The sequence below is a fragment of the Chelonoidis abingdonii genome, chromosome 1 (genome assembly GCF_003597395.2).
Source record: "Chelonoidis abingdonii isolate Lonesome George chromosome 1, CheloAbing_2.0, whole genome shotgun sequence".
In the NCBI taxonomy this organism is placed as follows: Eukaryota; Metazoa; Chordata; order Testudines; family Testudinidae; genus Chelonoidis; species Chelonoidis abingdonii.
The window spans coordinates 246517871-246539396 of record NC_133769.1 but is presented as its reverse complement, the minus strand read 5'-3'; the positions used below and the strand labels follow the sequence as shown (position 1 = coordinate 246539396).

The 21526-nt window shown below is 41.6% G+C and overlaps 1 protein-coding gene across 2 annotated transcripts in view; it reads right to left on the bottom strand.

Annotated features, from left to right (window-relative positions):
- SLC9A7 (solute carrier family 9 member A7) overlaps positions 1-21526 on the bottom strand; it is a 122052-nt gene that overhangs the window by 17657 nt on the left and 82869 nt on the right. Inside the window, exons 11-15 of one of the 2 annotated variants that reach the window (XM_075060822.1) lie at positions 18987-19098; positions 17456-17609; positions 11341-11400; positions 5403-5466; positions 1597-1679 (exon numbers count right to left, since the gene is read on the bottom strand). In XM_075060822.1, coding sequence (XP_074916923.1) covers positions 1597-1679; positions 5403-5466; positions 11341-11400; positions 17456-17609; positions 18987-19098 — 473 coding nt within the window. The remainder of the gene's footprint in view (positions 1-1596; positions 1680-5402; positions 5467-11340; positions 11401-17455; positions 17610-18986; positions 19099-21526) is intronic. The other variant, XM_075060827.1, reaches the window with a different exon arrangement.

Sequence of the window (21526 nt, the reverse complement as noted above, 5' to 3'; positions counted from 1 at the left end):
GTTGCTAGGGTAAAAGTTTCTCCGACGGCTGTGCACGCGGCGCGCACACACCTAACTGGAATGGATATGAGCAACACATCTCGAAGAACAACAGTTACAAAGGTGAGTAACCTCGTTTTTGACAGGTCAGAAAATCCCTTAAACTAGGGTTAAAATTCAGTGTAGATACTGAAGTCCAAAGTTCCCTGACATGGGTCAGCTGACTCAAGTCCCACAAACCCTTGGCTTTACATTGCTGTGTAGATATATCCTTTGGTACTCATTTTGGCCCCACTCATATTGTCTGAGCACTTCAAAATCATGTACAGATCTTACCCTTACCCAAAAGGGAAGTGCCATTATCCCTGTTTTGTAGCTCAGGAACTGAGGCACAGAGGCTAAGTGACTTGCCCAAGGTCACACAAGGAATCTGTGGCAGAACGGGAACTGAACCTAGGTCTCCCAGGTCCCGATCAAGTGCAAGCCACATAGCTATCCTGGCTATTTCTTAATGTATCTGGACACAAGGTCATTCCCTCACCCCACCTCTCTGCTTAAAAAATGGACTTACTGTGTTAAGTATAGCAAGTGCCCAGGGCATCTATCACAGGAACTGGAAAGGAGGAGAGACAGGAGAGCTAAGCTCCAACTGTGGGGTATCCCTTTTACATGGAAGAAAAACAAGACCACACAAATAGCATAGTGAATGGTGTTTTAGAAAGGTGTGTAACACACATAGGGGTCAAATTCTGTGTCTGGTACACACAAGGAATTTTGGGTTGCACATGTTGGAGGGCAGGAGTTGACTCATGTGTTTTCAATTTTCAGTATAAGTTCTCCACATGGGACGTGACCCAAGAACAGAGACAGCTGTCAAGAAGCCTAAGCCAAGACTTTCCAACCCTGAGTGTCTAGAGTGAGGCTCCTATATTCATATTTAGGCTCCTAAATAAGTGGCCTGATTTTTCAAAAGTGCTGGGCTCCCAGAGGCTCCCACAGGATTCCATGGAAGCTGCTGTATGTTCTAACTGTGCGTGTGCTACCCCTCCATTTCCTCCCACCCCCCGAATAACTTCTTCTGCTTGGATAAAGTGTATGAGAGTAGCCATGGACTTTTTTGGAGGGTGGATGAGTCAGACTGAACTTCTGAGTCCTAGGCAGCTCATATCATCTACAGGGTAACCCATAAGGGCTCCATCCTAATGAAGCAGTATGGCTATTCAAAGCAAAGTAACTGAGCTGGAGAACAGAGGTTCCGGAAGAACCAGACTACTAGTTTTAGCATTAGCAAAAATCAGAATTGTTTTGCAAAATGGATCACTGACTTTCTGGACCTAGAACATTTAATCTGTTTCCTGATCATTGCTCTTGATGCAGAATTCCTTTTCTGAGTAAAGCTCTTCTCTCCCCACACAAGGGTGAAATACCACATGCCACAATGAACTGCAAGTTCAAGTTTCTGCCCTGTGCCCCAAATCTATAATGCCCTCTGCTGAATGACCTTTATAAAACCCCATCTTCAAATCCATAAATCGAGAGAGCAATAAATGGCAAAGAAATTGAACATTACATTAGCTTCCATATCTTGAAGCTAAGCAATGCTTGTTAAAAGGATACTTGTGATCAAAGCTATACCATAACCTGAAGAGCCAAGCACTTTCCTGCTTTGTCCGGTTTCCTCTTTCAGAATCTGGACCATCCTGAGAATAAAAGGACAAAATGCACTCTGTTATTTGGGAAACACAAACACACACTTCCACCCAAAAATTTCACTGAAATTATAGACATAAATGTAATCCCCACTGAAATGAGTAACACCACACTTACATGGGATTTTGTGGGGGTGGAGGAATAATTTAAAAAAAGAGATAGGAACACTGTTGTGCTGAGAAAATGCCCTACACTACTCAGATCAGTGAGGGGCCGTTCCGCTCGGTTCGGCGCAGAAGATGTATGCAGCATGTCATGGGTCCTTCTGCACTGGAGTGAAATTCACCCTTAATTACTTTAATGATAAAAAAACATTCCTTGTCCTAAGACTAGTTAAATCACCGATGACTGACTGTGTACCTTGGGGAAAAGTCACTTCACCTCTTGTGACTCAGCAGATGCAGCAGTAGCATTGGGTAAAAATCTAAAGCTGAAAACCGGATGTTGCACCAGAGAGCTACGCTTTCTTGGATAAATACTCTTAAACATTAGACTCTATGGTTTGAAAGTTTTTACTGAATAAAATGGACTGGAATGTTTCCAGATTTGTTCCTATTCATCTCAACTTTGGCTTCCTTTACTCTGGGTTTATTTGATATCTTTGCCTTAAGATTCTTGTTTCATGGTCAGAACAAGAGGCTTTACCACACCTGATAAATTTCAGGATAAAATTATGTATTGTCAATCAGCATTAGAAGAAATAAGCTCATCAGTGAATCTATGTAAACTTGATACATTATATTTAGGTGAGGTTGGAAGGATTTGGTAAGTGCCAGATCAGACTAAGTCTCAGAAGTGTTAAAGCATTAAACAGGGGCAGTGCCCAGGGGGTGAGGGGCTTGCTTTCCACCCCAAAACTTGCTTTAGCCGCCCTTCCCAGCTCAAAGGTCAAACCTCATGCAGATACTTCTCCGCTGCCTTCAGAGCTGGGTGCCTGGCCAGCAGCCACTGCTCTCCAGCCACCCAGCTCTGATGGCAGCACCGCCGCCAGCAGCAGTGGATCAGCCAGCCCAGGAGGGGGCCAGGGATCCAGGGTACACCACCAAGGGCAGGTGGAGGGTCCAGAGCTCCCCAGAGCAGCCTGGACTGACCTTCCCCGGACTGGGATACTGGGCCCCATCCCTCTGCAGTTGCTGCCCCCCCACGAGGGTTCTGCCGGCTCAAGAGTCAGGTCCCCCTGGCCTGGGTAGCTCTTACAGGCTGCGAGCAGTCAAAGGGTGGAAAGGAGTTGAGGAGCATACACACCTCTGGGGCTTTAAGCAACAGCAGCAGGAGATGGGGAAGTGTTACGACCACTCGGACCATGTCACTAGCCAGTGCATCCGCACTGCCCGGCTCCAGCTTCTGGCCTTCAACGTGGCTGTGGGGCGGGGCCTCAGGGGAGGAGGCAGGACTGGCACTTAACTGAGGAGCAGGGGGTGGGGCCTTGTGGTGGGGGGCACAGCCCCCCCAATCTTCTGTCTAAGCCACATCAACCCTTGCACTAAGAAGAGTCCCTGGCATTAAATATAAGCCATTTAAGGTAATAGCAGCAGCACAAGTAATCGACCAGATGGCGTTCAGCTGCATTTGTTTTTACTTTTGTAACCGCTTTTTTTTTTTTGGCTAGAAGCTGCCAAAGCTAGGCCAGAGAAACCAATGAAGTGAGAACACCCATGAAACAAATCTTCAAATCATTGGAGAAATAATGCTGGAGCCATTCTACCACCTCCATGTGCTTCCATGCCAACCTAGAAAAGGGGTAGCATCACCACAGAAAGCCAGACTTCGCAACAAACAGCTCACTGGTCCCTCCCAAATGATAAATCTATTCTGCTGTAATTGCGACCTGCTCTTGATCTTGGGCCTGTAAAATAAGGGGAGAAATCCCACGGAAACTATAACTAATGGCTTTTGTTAAGGATACAATACACACAATGAAGCAGAAACACAGTTCAGATAAATGCTTTACATTTCTGTGGGACAGAATATAGACCAAATGACTAGCTTCTAATTTCCTCACAAATATTGTCAATGTGAATATTATACCTTGTTTTTTCTAATTTTTCCTGCTGCAAGCAGTTTCTCAGATATGACTCAGTCTAGTCTGAACTGGCTGACACCATTACATCACCGCACTGCCATCTAACCTTGGATCTTACCCTGCTTCCACTGTCTTCCTTGGGACTAGGTAGGACATACAGAGATTAGGAAAGGCAGAAAGAGAGACTTCTGTCACTGGACTGGGCCTATTCTAAGATCTTCCAGACATAAAAGGCCAAATTCATCCTTTGTGTTACCTTATCCCCACAGTCTTAGAAATTACATATAACATGCTGTTGACTTCAGTGAAATTATACCAGGCATGAATTTGACCCAATATCTGCAAGGAGCTCAATACAGATGTGTAGCTCAGTTCCTGCAATAAAGAAAGATGCTCCCTGAACAAGTTATTTTTAATCGTCATTTGCTTACAAGAGGAACAGCAAGCTAACAGCAAGGAGATATAGCTAACAGAAACTTCACTCCAAATGCAGTCAGTGATGTGTGTATTCTGTTGGTGTTCTGTACCCTGAATTTCATGGAACTGAGAAACTAGAGCCCTGTGCATCTTCTGGGTAGAACTCTATCAGAGTTTTATGTTGTGCGCTTTGTTTCCCCCTTTAACAGGTTAATTTCTGTAGGTGATTAACTGCTCTACTGAATCTGTTTAGCATGAACCAGTACTGAGGGCCTGGCAACTTCAACTCTGAGTTAAGGATTGGAGTGGAGCTCAAATGATGCTGATGGCTCTGTGCAGAGGCAACTGTCAATCAAGAAGCTAGAGAGGTCAGTTCAGAACAAACATTTTCCTCCCATTCCCAATACTCACTGCAAGGGAACTTGGATGGTTGTCATTTGGAAATGACATATTTTCTGTATTTATGGACAAAGAAACCTGCAAAAGTTTTTTATTTTATTGAAAAGGTGATTATTTCAATATTGGTGCCTAGCTATCACAGTGAATGTTACACTAGAAATTCACAGATATATAGTATCCATGATAAAAGGTGTATTTGTGACATTCACTTGGTCTTGCAGTGGTGATCGGCAATACAGGGGTGAGGTCAAACTGTGCTGGTGCACTCTGTAAAATAGTGAAGGTGCGCATTAACGTAGCGGTGAGCACAAGGGAACTTTTAATTTGTGCTGGCAGGGTCTACCTGTGCTGTTAACATGCAACACATTGGTGCACCTTCGAAATCATTGCCCTCTAGTGCACGTTGATGTAGATGAGACTAAAGATAAAATTTGATAATCTGGCTGCAGCTACTTTACACAGTTAAAAGTGCAGTATTTGGTAGCAGTCACTGAACAGAAGCCAAGAGAACTTTTCTCTATCCATTGCTCCTAAAAAGAACTGGTTATGGTTTAGAACATTTAAAGAATCCCTACTGGAAAAATAAAAAAGCAAGCCATTAGACGGCATGCAAAAAACTCAGATCTGGGGAATTTTCTGGTACTGTTACAAAAGATCCAAATTTGAATTACAAAATTTAGAAGCACATATCAAGATGGTGTATTCTGTGACCTGAAAATGCTCCCATCAGCCACCACAGGTATCAATCAGCAAATAAAATGCATCTGTCACTACAGAAAATATTCACCAATGTCACACACCCTTCACATTCCTTTGGATTATCTCATTTTATATTAGCTCACCAGCCTAGTAAGGAAGTTATCTAATTACTTACTCCTTGTAAGACTTGAAAGCTGTCATTGCTGGGTGGAGGATCCTGATCTGGGTCAACACCAACCCTATAGTAACATTAGGAAAACAAACAATGCAAAAGCAAATGGTTAGCAGATGGTCATAAACACCATAAGCAGATGCGAATGCATTTTTAAAAGAAACTAAAGTGGTTAGTTCAACAGCATTCCACATGCTTATTATAGAATCATAGGGTTGGAAGGGACCTCAGGAGGTCATCTAGTGCAACCCTCTCCTCAAAGCAGGACCAATCCCCAGACAGAATTTTTACCCTAGTTCCCTAAATGGTCTCCTCAAAGACTGAACTCTCAACCCTGGGTTTAGCAGGCCAATGCTCAAACCACTGAACTACCCCTTCCCCCCATTTTAGGAAGAGTTTTTCTTTATTCCATCATAGTTACATAGACACATTACAAAGATGTTCCTTTTTCAATCAACCAGAATCCTTCTCCAGGCAGCAGATTTTCATTTACAACTCACCACTCTCTTCCTTGGCTGGCTGCCATCCCTGCTGGGTCTTTTAGAACCATACCACTTTGTGCACAGACTAGCAGAGTTGTGGCTAGCCTCTTGTGCTACAGGGAACATGCCTCCTATGTGGTAGACTGTGTACACAGGAGTACTGTGATGCTAGACAGGCCTCAAAATGGCGTAAGCATATACGATCATTTATACTTTTTAAATATACTTCCTAAAAAGGGATCAGCAAAATAGTTTCTAAAGCTAGTTCTTCACTGCCCCCCAGTTTGAATTACAGTAGTGTGAATAGCAGAGTACACCAAAGTGCTATGCTGTAACTCCCCTCTGAGGATGCTGCAGGCATGAACTAAAAGGTTCCCAATTCACATGAATGTAATCCTGTTTGAAGAGGACTGTGTTAATGCAAACTGGGAACCTATTAGTTTGCAACCACACAGGACTTACTGCACTGGACTTTGATGCAAACTACTAGTCACATCCCTGTAGTCTGAACTGCCCGAGAATTCATTATCTTAGTTTGCTCTGTCTTTTGGGAAGTTTCATTAATCTAAACAACATGGGAATTGCCACACTGGATCAGACTGGTAATCCCTCTAGTCCAGTCTCCTCTCTCAAAGGTGATCAGAACCAGCTGCTTCAGAGGAAGGAGCAAACAACCAGACAGCAGGCAATTACAGACTAGCATGTCCATAAGGGAATTTCTTTGCTATAGTTATTCAGTTAGTGATTGTCTTATGCCTGAAGCATCCCTCCCAAACATCTATTTAATCTTACCTAATGTAACCAGGGCCGCCCAAAGTGGGGGACAAGTGGGGCAATTTGCCCAAGGCCCCGCAGTGGCCCCCACAAGAGTTTTTTGGGGCCCCTGGAGCAGGGTCCTTCACTCGCTCTGGGGTCCCCGGAAAACTCTTGCAGGGCCTGGGCCCCCAAAGCTTCTTCCACTCTGGGTCTTCAGCGGTAGGGGGTCCTTCCGTGGGTCTTTGGGGCACTTCGGCGGTGGGTCCCGGAGTGGAAGGACCCCCCACCACTGAATTACCGCCGAAGCAGGGGCTCCCTGCCGCCGAAGACCCTGCCGCCGAAGACCCCAGGCCCCCTGAACCCTCTGGGCAGCCCTGAACGTAACTCAATATTTCTGTTATCCTTACAGTTGTCAAGTCCTTCTGAAATCCTATTAAGCCCTTGATCTCCAGGATGTCTTGTGGCACCAAATTCCACATATTAATTGTGCATTCCACAATAGAATGGTTTATCGGCGTTAAATTTATTGTCTTTCAATTTTATTGAATGTCTCCTTGTATTAGGAGTAAGGGGAAAAAATAAGAGTAAATGACACACTCACGTTGTGTAACAATCATGTTCTCTCTTATTTGTTTACTTTTGTAGAAAACGGACTGTTTACTTTACTCTCCTCATATAGAAGATTTTCCAGGCCACTCGTTACACATCTAGAACTCTCCTCTATTTTGGCTACATCCTTTTAGAGATGGGATTACCAGAACTGAACAGAAAAGCCCAGGTGAGGGCCTATCAATGGTGGACAGAAGGGACATGATAAAGTTACAATGAATGAGACAGAGAAGGTAGATTGGACACTACTGTTCCCCTCTTATCATAAAAAAAGAGGGCATCAATGAAACTGAAAGGGAACAAGCTTTAAACTGATATGGAAATCTTTTTCTGCACAGGGTGAGATTCTATGTTGTGCCTCTTAAAAGCACAGCACGAAGAGGAGAATGTGGGCATGAGCTGGAGCGGCGCCAGGGTTTTTGGTGCCCTAGGCAGGGGTCCTTCCGCGTTCCCAGTTGTTGGCAGCAATTCTGTGGCAGGGGGGGGGCCTTTCCATGCTCCCTGTCTTCCAGGCACTTCACTCGCTCCGGGACCCGCCGCCGAAGGACCCACCGCAGAATTGCCGCCAAAGACCCAGACAGCGGAAGGACCCCCCCACTGCCAAAATGCTGCCCTCGGCGACTGCCTAGGTCGCCTAAATGGAAGCGCTGGCCCTGGGCATGAGGCACTTGAACTACAACTCCCACGAAGCACTACGGCAGCATTTCCAAAACAGAATTATTCTGGGTTTTGGCTGAAATTTTTCAGTATTCAAATTTCTGCTCCAAACTGAAATTTTCTGTGGAAACTTTAGATGCAAACTTTTAAGTTTTCATTGCAATTTTCTGTGGAGGAAAAAACCTCATTTCTATTGATTTCCCTTTGTAGAAGTCAGACGGGTTATTTCCTATCATATGTTCACCTTAGCATTCTTTGGTCCTGTTTTTGACTTGCTTCAGCCAATTAACAGGGTACCAAAATAGGGCCTACTGGTTTGAATTATTAGTCTCATCTTTCAGCATTTTTTTTAAACAGGTACAATATTTGGTGTCCTCCAGTACAGTAGTTGATTTTTAATGCAAGTGTTTATTTTTCTTAGCAGCTCAGCCACTTCATTCTTAGGCTTGTACTAACTAGGTGACTTTTTGCCTCTTATCAATTTGTTCTAGCAGCTCTTCTTTTTGAGACCATAATCTCAGACAGTACATCATTTTAATACCAGAAAAAAGGAGAAGTATCTCCCTAATATGTTCTGGGGTGAAGACGGACGCAAAGAAAATATTTAGCATCAATGTCCTTCTCCTCCTTAATTGGTTCCTTTGCTCCCTGTTAGTCCGTACTCACCAGTCCCTCAAAGTCTTTGATGTTTTACCCTCCTTGCTTCCCAACTTCAGTACAACCTCACTTCATATCTTCATATAAAGCAGTCTTTCCAAAAAAGAATCTCTTTGTTTATTGTCTTTGATTATTTGATCTTCAAATTCTCTTATCCCTTATAATTCCCATTTTACCTGCTATAATTTATAGGCTTTTCTATTGGCTTCACTTGGCCTGGATTTCCATTTTCTGACACACACCTCTGAGTCTCAAATAACCTCTTGCATCTTAACACTTAGCCAAGCTAACCTTTTTCCTGTCCGTCTGCTTCGTTTTTTGTTTAGGCGGTAGGTGTGCCTGATGTGTCTATTATGGAATGCTTGTTAACCAGTCTTCATGCAAAGTCTAAGAATTTTTAGTTTTTCGCTTAACTTCAGGGTCTTTTTGACTAGGTCTCTCCTGTAAACGACTCCCTTTTCTAAAACTGAAATGTTCAAGTGCTAGTTTTTGTTAATATTACTCCCTACAAGGATGTTGACCACTAGTTATTAAGCAACCAAATAATTAATGATCCTTAACTACAATTCATGACGAATCCTACTATTCCCACCATCAAAATTTAGTGCAGAGAATGTAATCAAATATTATAATTCGCTTTGAAGTCAAGACAGAGTTCCAGTTCAGTTCAAGAAAAGCTCTTACTATTGGAGAAGAGTCTCTCAAAGCAAAGTGGTTTCCCTTTACCTGCATGCTTCATAAGCAATTACAAAGATCAATTGCTATGGAAGTCAATATTTGTTCCTGTTGACTTGAATTGTACTGAAGTACAAAATTGTTCAGGGCTGGATTGATTTACTTGGATTAGCTCTTATTCACCAAGTGTACAGTGACCATAATAAGCCCAATCATCTTGGAATTTCACTGAAATAGTCTACTGGAAAACCAGATGAACAAGCATATCTTGGTCTAAGCACTCACTGGATTACGTGACTTGAAGGGCATGTCAGCTGCAACATAGCCAAGAACATGGCAGTGGAGTCCCAGCAACCACCACTATTTTCTGTGCTATCCACTCTGACAATCCATAGCTGCAACATATGGTTTCTAGGATTGCACAGATGAAGTGTTTGATTTGGCAACAAAATTATTTACATAATACTTGGCTGAGGGATAACAGTATATGAGAAAAATGTGTGGAAAATTTTCTGTTGTGACTGGATAAAAAAGTCTGAAATTGGACAATTAAAAATGCATTTCTCCTTTTAGCATCATTTCACTATTTTATTATGTAGAACCAGATGACTACAAACTGTCTTAGTAAAAATACTGTTTAGTCACCTTTTTCATTCTGGTCTTGGGATAGTCAGTGGAGTTTATACAGACACAACAAAATAACAGTATCTAGAGCAGAAAACAAGCTCACTGAAGTGGAGGTTTGACCCGTTATGAAAATAATTCTCTATTTTTCAGAATGTGAACAGCTTATCTTACTTTAAGACATGTTTTAATGGTAAATGGATTATCACTGAGCTTGTAACTTTATCTGCCAACTGAGTTCCTTAGCTATCAACCCTTCCCTGTCAATACTATTTCCTTAACCAATTTGGTTTGGAAGGAATCTAGAATTACAATAGAATTCCAGCATCACTCTTGGTGCCATAGTAACTTCTCAGATGTGCCAACTGTGACCCAAAAGCTGAGCACTGTCATCACTGTAGTTAGGCAGACTCCTCCCCACCTTGCATGCACATGTTCATGAGCCCAGTCCCTGTGACAATGGTGCTACTGTTATTGTGACTTCTGCCAACACACACGAAAACAAACTCAAAGGGAAAGTTTACATGAAAAAAAAAAAGTTGGCAAAAAACACTTATAAAAGCCCGATTGATCCTCACTTTGAGAAACTCCACACTGGGCCATAGAAAGCAGAGCAGCTCTAATTCTTGGTGATATTGCCCAAGTCCAGCCTTCCCAAAGCCTGAAACTGAGGGCAGGAATTCACCATAGGTGGCATGTCTAAGCATGTACAGTTACTGTGGTAACAGCCCTGAATGCTGGTAGTACTTTAACTATTCTGGTTCTCAATGCAGCTTGTTTTGCTGTTGGCCTATTTGTGGTTCTAAAAACTAACTGGTTGGTTGGGACTTCTGTGATAGAACAGGGTCCATTAAAGATGCACCAAAGGAATGTAATTATTACACTATACACAACTTCAACAGCCTATAACAGGCCTTGTTTACCATTTCATTGGTTTTGGAAACTGATCTTGACTCCTCTCCCACTAAACTCAACGGATCAGCTCCGATCAGTACCTTTCTTGGGAGGGTTCCAATATGGGACAGTCCTGCAACCGTGGTGGGAGTCAATCTTACTCTCCTGAGTAACCCCTTGAAAGTCATGTAGACTACTTGCATGAATAAAGATTATAGGATCAAATCCATGATTTCCCAACTCACAGAAGTCAGAGGAGGCTTTTATTTTTATTATTTTTACAATAAAAGAACCATTTTACTTTCTTTCCTAAGCATGTGGTGAGGTAGAAGGGGTCTGTTATCCAGATTTTAAGGGGAATAACGAAAAAAAATTGGAAAAACTGAAAGAGTGAAAGCCCTGCCTGTGGGAACCGCACCCTTTCAGCTCACAGGAACTAAACTGATTCAGAACTATGGAAACTGTACAGTCCCTCATTTGAAAAGAAGCAGTATGCCGTACCGTAGAAAGAGAACACATATTTTGGGTTAGAAAGGTGAAGAAAGCCAAGCACCAGGTTAATTTTATACTGAGAAAACCAGTGTCACCTGAAGTACAGCCAGCGGCTTTCATTTATCTCTTCCACCGATGGAGCATGATCACCAACTCTGGTACAGCACAAGAATGGGATGTAAGTAACAGAAAATATTTGTGAGCTGGTATCTTTAGCCAAGCTCAAAATAAAAACAAACCAAAACCAACAATAGAAACAAACACACAAAATAAAAATGGAATACAAAATAACAAAAAAAATCATAGAAAGTAACAATGACAACATTGTATGATAAACATTTGCTAATAACATCCTTTAGTTTGTTTTCATACATCCATGTGGGTGATAATCAGAAGCTATCAGCTCCAAGAAAAGTAGATCAAACCATGTTACCACAGAATCTTTACATGACAACAAAGTACATGTAACAATTAGCTCTAGCAATTATTACAAGGTGGACAAAATTACTATAAAGGCGGGAGCCCAACTGGTTGAAAGACCATACTCAAAGAGAAGTTATCAGTGGATCGCTGTCAAACTGGGAGGGTGTATTTAGTGGGGTCTTGCAAGGGTCAGTCCTGGGTCTGGTACTATTCAGTATTTTCATCAGTGACTTGGATAATGTAGTGGCGAGTATGGCTATAAAATCTGCAGATGACACCATGCTGGGAAGGGTTGCAAGCATTTCAGAGGACAGGATTAGAATTCAAAATGACTTTGACAAATTGGAGAATTGGTCTAAATTCAACAAGAAGAAATTCAATAAAGATAAGTGCAAAGTACTACATTCTGGAAGTAAAAATCAAATGTACAACTACAAAATGGGGAACAGTACTGCTGAAAAGGATCTGGGAGTTATAGTAGATCACAAATTGAATACGAGTCAACAATGTGATGCAGTTTTTAAATATCATTCTAGGGTGTATTAAAAGGAATGTCGTACCGAAGTCACAGAAGCTAATAGTCCGACTCTACTCTGCGCTAGTGAGGCCTCAGCTGGAATAGTGTCCAATTCTGGGTACCACACCTTTAGGAAAGATGTGGACAACCTGGAGTGAGTCCAAAGGACAGTCACAAACATGAGAAAAACTTTAGTAAACCTGATCTACAAGGAAAGATTAAAAAACCTGGGCATGTTAAATCTTGAGAAAAGAAGACAGAGGGACTTAATATAAATCTTCAGATATGCTAATAGCTGTTATCAAGAGGACTGTGATCAATTCTTCTCCATGTCCACTGAAGGTAGGACAAGTAGTAACTGGCTTAATCTGCAGCAAGGGGAGGTTTTAAGTTAGATATCAGCAAAAACTTTTCAGCTAGAAGGGTAGTTAAGTTCTGGAACAGACTTCCAAGGGAGGTTGTGGAATCCCCCTCAATGGAGGTTTTTAAGAACAGGCTGGACAAACATCTGTCAGAGATGGTCTAGGTTTACTTTCACCTGCTTCAGTGCAGGGGCTGGACTAGATGACCTCTCAAGGTCCCTTCCAGCCTCACATTTCTATGATTGGCTACACATATAGATATAATATATAGCTATAATATAGATATAGATATGAGAGAGAGAGATTGTGTGCATATATAAGATATGGCCAATTCATATACACACAAATATATATTTTAAAAACAAACATTGAAGGTTGTAAAGTTGAGAATTCTAAAATGAGCATGTTCCAGAATTAAGGTTACCTTGTGCAGGTAGTGACACCTACAGTTAAGGTTCCCTGAGTCTTTCCATTCTAAGATTCTCTTTTCAGTTGCTTACAACTGCCAAACTAACAGGCTGATATTTTCCATGGCCTATGTCAGTCTCAGCTATTTTTGGAAAATTACAACAAAACCTGTTCAGCTTTTTCCTCAGAATGAGTTTAGGGAAAGATACATTTTTACTGTTGTCAAAATATCCCTCCAGCCATTCTGTTTAGAAGATCTAGTGCCTCCATACTTTGGAGCAGGGACTTCAAATCTGGCAGGAGGGCACCCTGGTGTCAGGGATTAACTGCTCTTTCCCAGTACTGAGGCCACAGTGGCACCAGCACAGGCACTGAGAGCAGGAAGCTCGGCTCTCCAGGCAGAGCAGAGGATGAAGCACTCTGACTTTAAGGCAGAGGGGACTAAGGCCAGAATTGGGTGAAGGGGTGATTGGGTCCTATTGGTCAAGGGGACAGGGAGCCAATGGGGGCGGGGTAGGGATAGGGAGACTGAGCTCACACTCAAAATTGTGGGGGAGGGTAGGGAGACTGGTTGGGTAAGGAGTTTGGGAGTGGGGGAAGTGGAGACTAGATGTGGAGCTTGGGGAGCAGCTAGGACTTGGACAGAGAACCCGGAGGAAGAGAAGACTGGGATGAGAAGCCAGGGCTTAGGAAGGGGGCTAAATAGGTTTCAACCCAGCTGATGACCCATGTGGGTGTCAGTATGATGGAATTTCTGCCTGTGCAATCTTAATTCAGACTCTTGTGATCATGTAATTAAAAGCTGAATTACAATCTGCACATTTTCTCCACAGGACACCTGCCTCATTCAGTGCACTGGATGGTGCTCACTGAATGAGTTAGCTATTAAATATTTTGTTTTATTCTCATGGGTCAGTATCTGGTCCCATGCCTCACTTACTGCACATCACTCAATTTCTCATTGCTTAAATTTTAAAGCTCAGCTGTACATTGTGCAGTTTTACTTCCATATAGTTAAAACATTCAATAAGTCTTTGTATCTGAATAAGCTGGACAACAGGACTTCAATTAAAAATCCTGCTATTTCAATAGTAACCATATCACTATGCACCATTTAGGTAGCAAAAAACCAGAAAAGTTAGTATTGGAAATCAAAACCTCTCCCCCTAGCAAGAACAGTGCTTAATTATATCTTTATCACAAGCTATTTTACAGTTCCTAAAATTCACAAAAAAGTTTGTTTGCTAATTAAAATTCATGTTTTGAAATTAATTAATCTCAGTTACTTGTACTGACTATTCCCACCCACCTAGTTTGAAACAAATTCTGAACAAAAAGGGGAGGGCATTAGTCAGCATTTTGCTTCAATGGAACATTCAGTACTAAACTGGAAAAAGGAAGCACTGCCCCAATGGGTCACCCATTCCTAATGAACAATGACAGACCCTTATTTTGAGATATAAACGCAAGAGTTCCCTTTCTCTGTTAGAAGTACAAGTGAAATCTTGTCAGCCACTCTCTAGAGAGGAACTTTGACAATGTTTCTGATTTATTGGCCTGTCAGATCTCTCTGAAGTTTGTTAGCAACTTCAGGCAGGAAAAATATTTCTTGGCTTTAACCACCACATGGGAGCAAACTGGACTTTTAAACTCCCCCACCCTGCAACACACACTAGATTATCAAACCTAAACTGTATTTTCCAAACAAAAACAAACTCACTCCTCCAAGAATATAGCCATTTACCATTCAGGTACTTAAATGTAATCTTCCAAAGACATCTTTGAGATCCAAGAAACTCAAGCATCTGACATGATGGGAATGAAAAATTATTATTACTGATGTTTAAATTTTTAACATGTTTAGTTTCCAGTGGCTGAATGTAAAATGGACATGACTTCCCAAACAAGGCAAGCATGGAAGAATTTTATTAGTTTTAGCTGGACTTTTGGTTTTTTCCTTTTATAAACTCGTTATACTAATGGCTCAAGAATTAAATTGAAGTTTAAGGTTAAAACCGCTCTGAATTTCACAGGGTACAAGTGGCCTTTTTTATGATTGTCTGCAACTTCTGAATTATAGATCTAGTTCATAAAGTGCATCATTGCCCCCTCTCCCACTTCATCTAGTAAATGAACAAAAAGCAGTGTTAACCTTTAATCTCTTTTCTGTTAAAGTATCCTATATAATTAAAACATTTCTTAACTCTCAATCTCTCAGGCTTTATTTATTACAATCTAATTTAAAGGGCATAAGTGCCAGGGGCCCAGGCATCATCTGTGTAAAAAAACATGAATACCCTGAATTTCATACTGCACCTCAGCTGAGCCCTATATTCCATGCTATTCCCTCTGTTTGAGATACAGACTCCCTTTATTTCTATGTTTATACTGCATCTTCTGATGCCTCACACCCTACCCAAAACGATAAGAACTAGCATGTTAAACTCTTCTGAGCTTCACCAGGAAGCTGTAATCTCTATCCCTCTACTACCCTTCTATAACAAAGGGGGCATTTTACTTCTCAGTGGCTGGCACTGTATCATGACAAATGACCACTAACCAGTGTTTGAGTTTCTAACTCTTATTCAGCTGCACATGGCTGCCACCTCCTGGTTTAAGTAAGTTTAATTTTACGTGGCCTCTGGGAAGACAAACTGCAGGAATTCCAGTGAACACTGTACAGGGGTCAGTCAAATATTGCATTTCCTAATCAACATGCTACAAACAGACCTATATAATGATAATGATATAGATGAGAGGTTAACCATTTTGTTCTGTTCAACCAAGCCAAAAAGGTAGCGATTTCTTTTCACTTCCAAACAGGGGGTGCTGTTATGCCTCCAACACACAATTTAATATCTGTAGGTATGTCAATCTGCCCTGCTGTGACATTACAGTTGTCTTTTGGAAGCTACTGTATTCCAGGAGCGGTATCACAGCACTGGTTAACTAGTGTTTTCACCTGTGCTGCTTCATGGCCTACTGATGGAGCAAAACTATTGAAGTGGCCCTAACATCAACAAAACAAATCTGTCAGAAAAACCAATGTCCTCCCTCAAATGCCTCCAGAAATGTTCATGTCACCTCAGGTTCCTAGGCTGGACCACCAAAAAAGGATTCGTCACTGCAAGAGGAGAGGTACACCTCATCCTCAAATTGCAAAAAAACCAACAGACCTGTGATATGAGTAATATTTCCAGTTGTCCCAACTAAGCCCAATCCAAACACTCAAGAATGTATCCAACTGTTTGAGTTTAACCGCCAGCCATCTGGAATGACCCTAAGGTCATCACGGTGAGGTGAAAATCTAAGAAGTTGGGGGTGGGTAATGCCTGAGCGTCTTTGCTAGTCATAGCTAGTCTGTCTTCTGAGAATTTGCCTAGAAAATTCTAGAGGAAAACAAGTCAGTGTGTGGAATTCCCAGAAGTGCTCAGCACTGGCCTGTTTCTGCACCCATTGATTGCAATGGTTTAACTTCCAGTAATTTCCAATGGGAGCAGTTAGGCCAATTCCAAGTGCTTTTGGAAATCCCATCTGCTCCGAGTCATTTCTTAACTGAACCTAGGAAATATATATCAGCTGGCAATTTCCTCTCTTTGTCCAACTACAGGGGTGGTCCCAAACCTGCTAATTTTAGCAAAGCTAAATAGAGACTGTTACCTCAGCATCTGCAGTTTTCCCTGGTGCTTACCTGTACCCTACTACAGGACCTTGGATATTGCAAATTCTGGTGAACACACTTAGTATTGAAGGCAATCAGCACATTGTAACAGCCACATAGCTATGTGTACAGCACACCAAAACCCTAATATACCAGGAGCATACCTGCTAAATAACCGTTGATGGATTCACGATTCTCTATTAGGGCTTTTGCTTCCCACGATAAGTAGCTTCAAAAAAATATATGCCTACAACCGTAGAGCATCTGTATATTGGCAGTTTGACTAAGTTGTTATGATTACATACCATAACCATAATCTTTATGCTGGGCATGTCCTCAAGCAGTACAGTAAGATCCTGATTGTTCTAACAGTCCAGGAAATACCAGATTTGTTTGGATAACAGCCTGTTTAGATCCAGTTCCCACCGAAACCATGGAAAGTCTCCCATTGAATTCAATGGGATCAGGGCTATTATCAGGGGCCAACAGATGGGGACTGGTGTTAGTTCACTGATATAGAAGCTGGGATACAGGGGCCTATTGTCTCCTAGTAGGATGCGAGCAATTTCCATTCAAGTCAATAGATGTTACTTGTATCCTGCCAAGGAGCTCAGGCCTCCAGGTGTTTTGGTTAATAGGGATCCTACTGTACTATACACTCATAGCGTCAACGAAAGTAACTTCTTCTTTACCATCCTTATTAATACATCTGTACCCCTTAAAATCTAGAGATGCCTAACAAGCATCACACAGTGGTTTTAGTGTATCAGCGACTAGCACAGTACAGTGTTGTTTTTTTAAAGACTATAACATTGCCCAATGTTTGGATGTGTACTGACCTAATGTTCAGCCATGACAGCATGGGTGTTGTGCCTCCACCAATAATCCAGACAGTGAAAAAGACAATAAGAAGGGTTGTTGAGAACATCATCTGATGGGAGTAAGTAGCAGTATCTCGTATGGCCAGAGCAAATGCCATGGCTCCTCTAAGACCTGCACAAAAAGAAAGTAATGAACTAGGTGAACTTCTTAAGAACCAGTGACAGTTTTCACAGCACTTCCTTAAACATTCATCCAGTCTAAAAACAAAACCCCAAGATAGCGTGTAGGAGTCAAAAGAAGGGACTCCCCACTGTCTCAGCTTCTTAAAATAACCAAATACCATGAAACCACCACCTGATCTGGCCCATTAAGATGTGCAGTGTTAGCACTGCAATACCCCACACAAATCCCCACTCACCTCAGGCACAGGGCTATGTTATGACAGCGAGGGGGCATGATGAGAGTGTTCTGTGCTCCAGCTATGCTCAGCTGGCTATGGTTCCTTACAAACCAGAGTCAGCAGGCATAAGTTAGAGCAGCTCTTGGACTGCTCTAACCTATGCCATGGTTCAGGGCGGAGCATATCTGCCCTGAAAATGAGGAAGCAGTAACAAGGTACCTGACAACTTCATTCTCTGCCACAGCATTTTCTTTAACATGGTTATGAGTCCAAAGGTAAGTGTATAAATAATAGGGACAAATATTTCCAGAAAAGCTTGTGGAAAGAAGTTGCCTGCTGACTGAAGTAAAAATACATTTTAGAAATTAAGAAGCTCCCTGCATCCAGAAGGAGCATGCAAACCTTTCAGTTTGTTCCCGCAGCTCTAACACCAGTGTTGCTATAAAAGAGCTGAGAGCTTGGAGAATTCTGGGTAATAAGAACATGCTTCTAAGCACAACACACATCCCCGTGGGTTTCAGAATTCCAGCAGCAAGGCCTACCCAGACAGGCAGCCACCGACTTATTTGTAACAGTAAAAACACTCAGTATTTTGTTTTTACTAGCAAGGAAGCATGAACATTAGCAGCTCACTTGTGGGACAGAGAAGGCAAACAAAAATATTCCCCTCTCCTTTTCTTTACTTTAACTCTAGCTCTAGGTGGTTTTTACACACACATATTTCTGACAGCATTAGTCCTGCTCCTGTCATTCCCTAAAGCAAAATTTTTGGAGGGGAGGAAGAAATATTGCAAAATTTCTATTTGCAAAATTTCAAAACATGAACATTTTGACCAATCTTAGTCATAACCATGCAGGGATCATCCAGCTTCCAGAAGCCAGAAACTGTCACTCCTGTCAGAATCATGACAGATTCTGACCTGTCTGTAAAGAACTGAAGTTAAAGAATAGGAGACAGACACTGGATAAAGACGCTATGCTAAGTCAATTGCTACAGCATTATTATTTTTTTAATTAAAAAATACACACACCCCACACTACCCTTCTCCCGTTTAAAATTGCACATCAGTTATAAAAAGGAGGATTTTCATGAGAGGATTATTTAGATTTATGAAAAACAGAATTATTGCTTCACCAAACACTTTTACCTGAAAACATCATCATGTGCTGAAAGTTCCAACTGATCTTGTGCCTTCTACCCAGATTCAAGAAGAAAGAGAGAGGGTAGATGTGTGCAGCTCTGCCCAGAAAGATTGCAATCTGATCACAGTTCAGGGTTAAAGATCCACTGGTCTTATGATAAATACACAGTCGCTGACATCTGCTCCATCATCATGCTACTGGAAACTTAACACAACCTACTCACTGGAGCAAAAAGTACATTATTTTCCCTCCTGTAAGTAACTTAGAAATGTACACTGATAGTAAAAAGGTCTTCTTACTCATTAGGCTGATTACTTTATACCTTATTGTAGCATATACATTTGACACTGAATATATAAATCAAGGCTATTTGATGCAAACTGAAAAATTTAAAAATTGAAGGATGCAGACAAACACCTTCAAATATTAACAACTAACAGACCTCAGCACAAGAACTTAAACTCTGCTTTTTAAAACTGAAGAGGATTCCCCAGACCCATTTATTTGTTCTGAATCAGTTTGTTGAGGGGAGGGGGATGGATGAGAAGAAGGAAGATACAGCCTCCTCCAAAGCACTTTTAAAATACAATATGGTATACAAAAACCTCACTGGTTGCCCATATGTTTAGCTCACACAACAGGGAAATACTTTATATGCAATACTTTGCTATAGTATGTGGAATTTGAAAAGGCCACATACTAGGCAGGGTGAGAGAACAGCAGAGGAAAGAGAATATGGCATTAAAACACACTAGTGGAAAGCACCTTTTAAAAAAAAAAAATCAAACCCATCCATCCAAAATTCAGCAGACTAGGCACACTGGGAAGGGGACACCTTCCATGAATCTTGCCATCAAGTTTAACTATGTCATTCCCTCAGGCAGGTTTATATTTTATCATGATGAAGGCTGCAAAAATCCATGCACATTGTTCAGTTGGGGAGTGAGATAAAACAACCTCCTTATAAACAATATTCTTACCTAGCCCATCCCAGATGTGTTTTGATGTGCAGATGATATAAAACTACTTAAGATAGTTAAGTCCCAGGCAGACTGTGAAGAGCTACAAAAGGATCTCTCAAAACTGGGTGACTGGGCAACAAAATGGCATGTGAAATTCAATGTTGATAAATGCAAGTAATGCACATTGGAAAACATAATCCCAACTACACACACACATATATTATATATATATATATAAAATGATGGGAGTTTAAATTAGATGTTACCATGCAAGTAAGAGATCTTGGAATAATTGTGAATAGTTTTCTGAAAACATCCACTCAATGTGCAGCGGCAGTCAAAAAGGTGAACAGAATGTTGGGAATAATTAGGAAATGGCTAGATAATAAGACAGAAAATATCATGTTGCCTCTATTGTATGTCCACATCTTGAAAACTGTGTGCAGATGTGGTTGCCCTATCTCAAAAAAAGATATATTTGAATTGGAAAAGATTCAGAAAATGGCAACAAAAATGATTAGGGGCACAGAACAGCTTCTGTATTAGGCGAGAATAATAAGACTGACTTTTCATCTTGGAAAAGACAAGACTAAGTAGGATAGAATATGACAGAAGTCTATAAAATCATGACTAGTGTGAAGAAAGTGTTACTTACTCCTCATAACATAAGAAGTAGGTGTCATCTAATGAAATTAATAGGCAGGAGGTTTAAAACAAACAAAAGGAAATATTTCTTCATACAAGGCACTGTCAACTTATGGAACTCTTTGCCAGACGATGTTGTGAAGGCCAAGACTATAACAGGGTTCAAAAAAGAACTAGATAAGTTCATAGAGGACAGGTCCATCAGTCCCTAGCGTCTGTTTGCCAGAAGCTGGGAATGGTGACAGGGGATGGATCACTTAATGATTACCTGTTCTTTTATTGCCTCTGGGGCACCTGGCATTGGCCACTGTCAGACGACAGGATAGGTCTGACAGAGAGAGAGAGAGAGAGAGAGAGAGAGAGTGAGGGTGTGAGAGAGAGAGTGAGTGTGTGTGTGTGAGAGAGAGAGAGAGAGAGAGAGAGAGAATGAACACCAACCACAAAACCCAGAACCCTAATTTCATCTGGTTTTATTGAGCCATCACTGTTCACAGAAAGTTAGTACTCTCTTATAAAAGCAGCAGAGAATCCTGTGGCACCTTATAGACTAACAGAAGTTTTGGAGCATGAGCTTTCGTAGGTGAATACCCACTTCGTCAGAAGTATTCACCCACTATAAGGTGCCACAGGATTCTCTGCTGCTTTTACATGGCTACCCCTCTGATACTCTCTTATATGGACTCTGGCATGGTAGGTTCTCTCAGTTATTTACTCTCAGCTAATTCATTTTCCAGGTATATGCAAAGGAGTGTCTAAGGGCATGTCTCCACTACAAATAAGTCCATGTAAGGCAGCTTACATCAACCTATGTAAGCGTACACACTACAGTGTTCCTCCTGTCGCTGTAATCCGCTCGCTACGCCGACCAAGTAAACCCGTCTCGACGAGAGGGGCAAGGCTTAGGCTGATGTAGGTTTGGTGAGGCAGTATCTGTATAG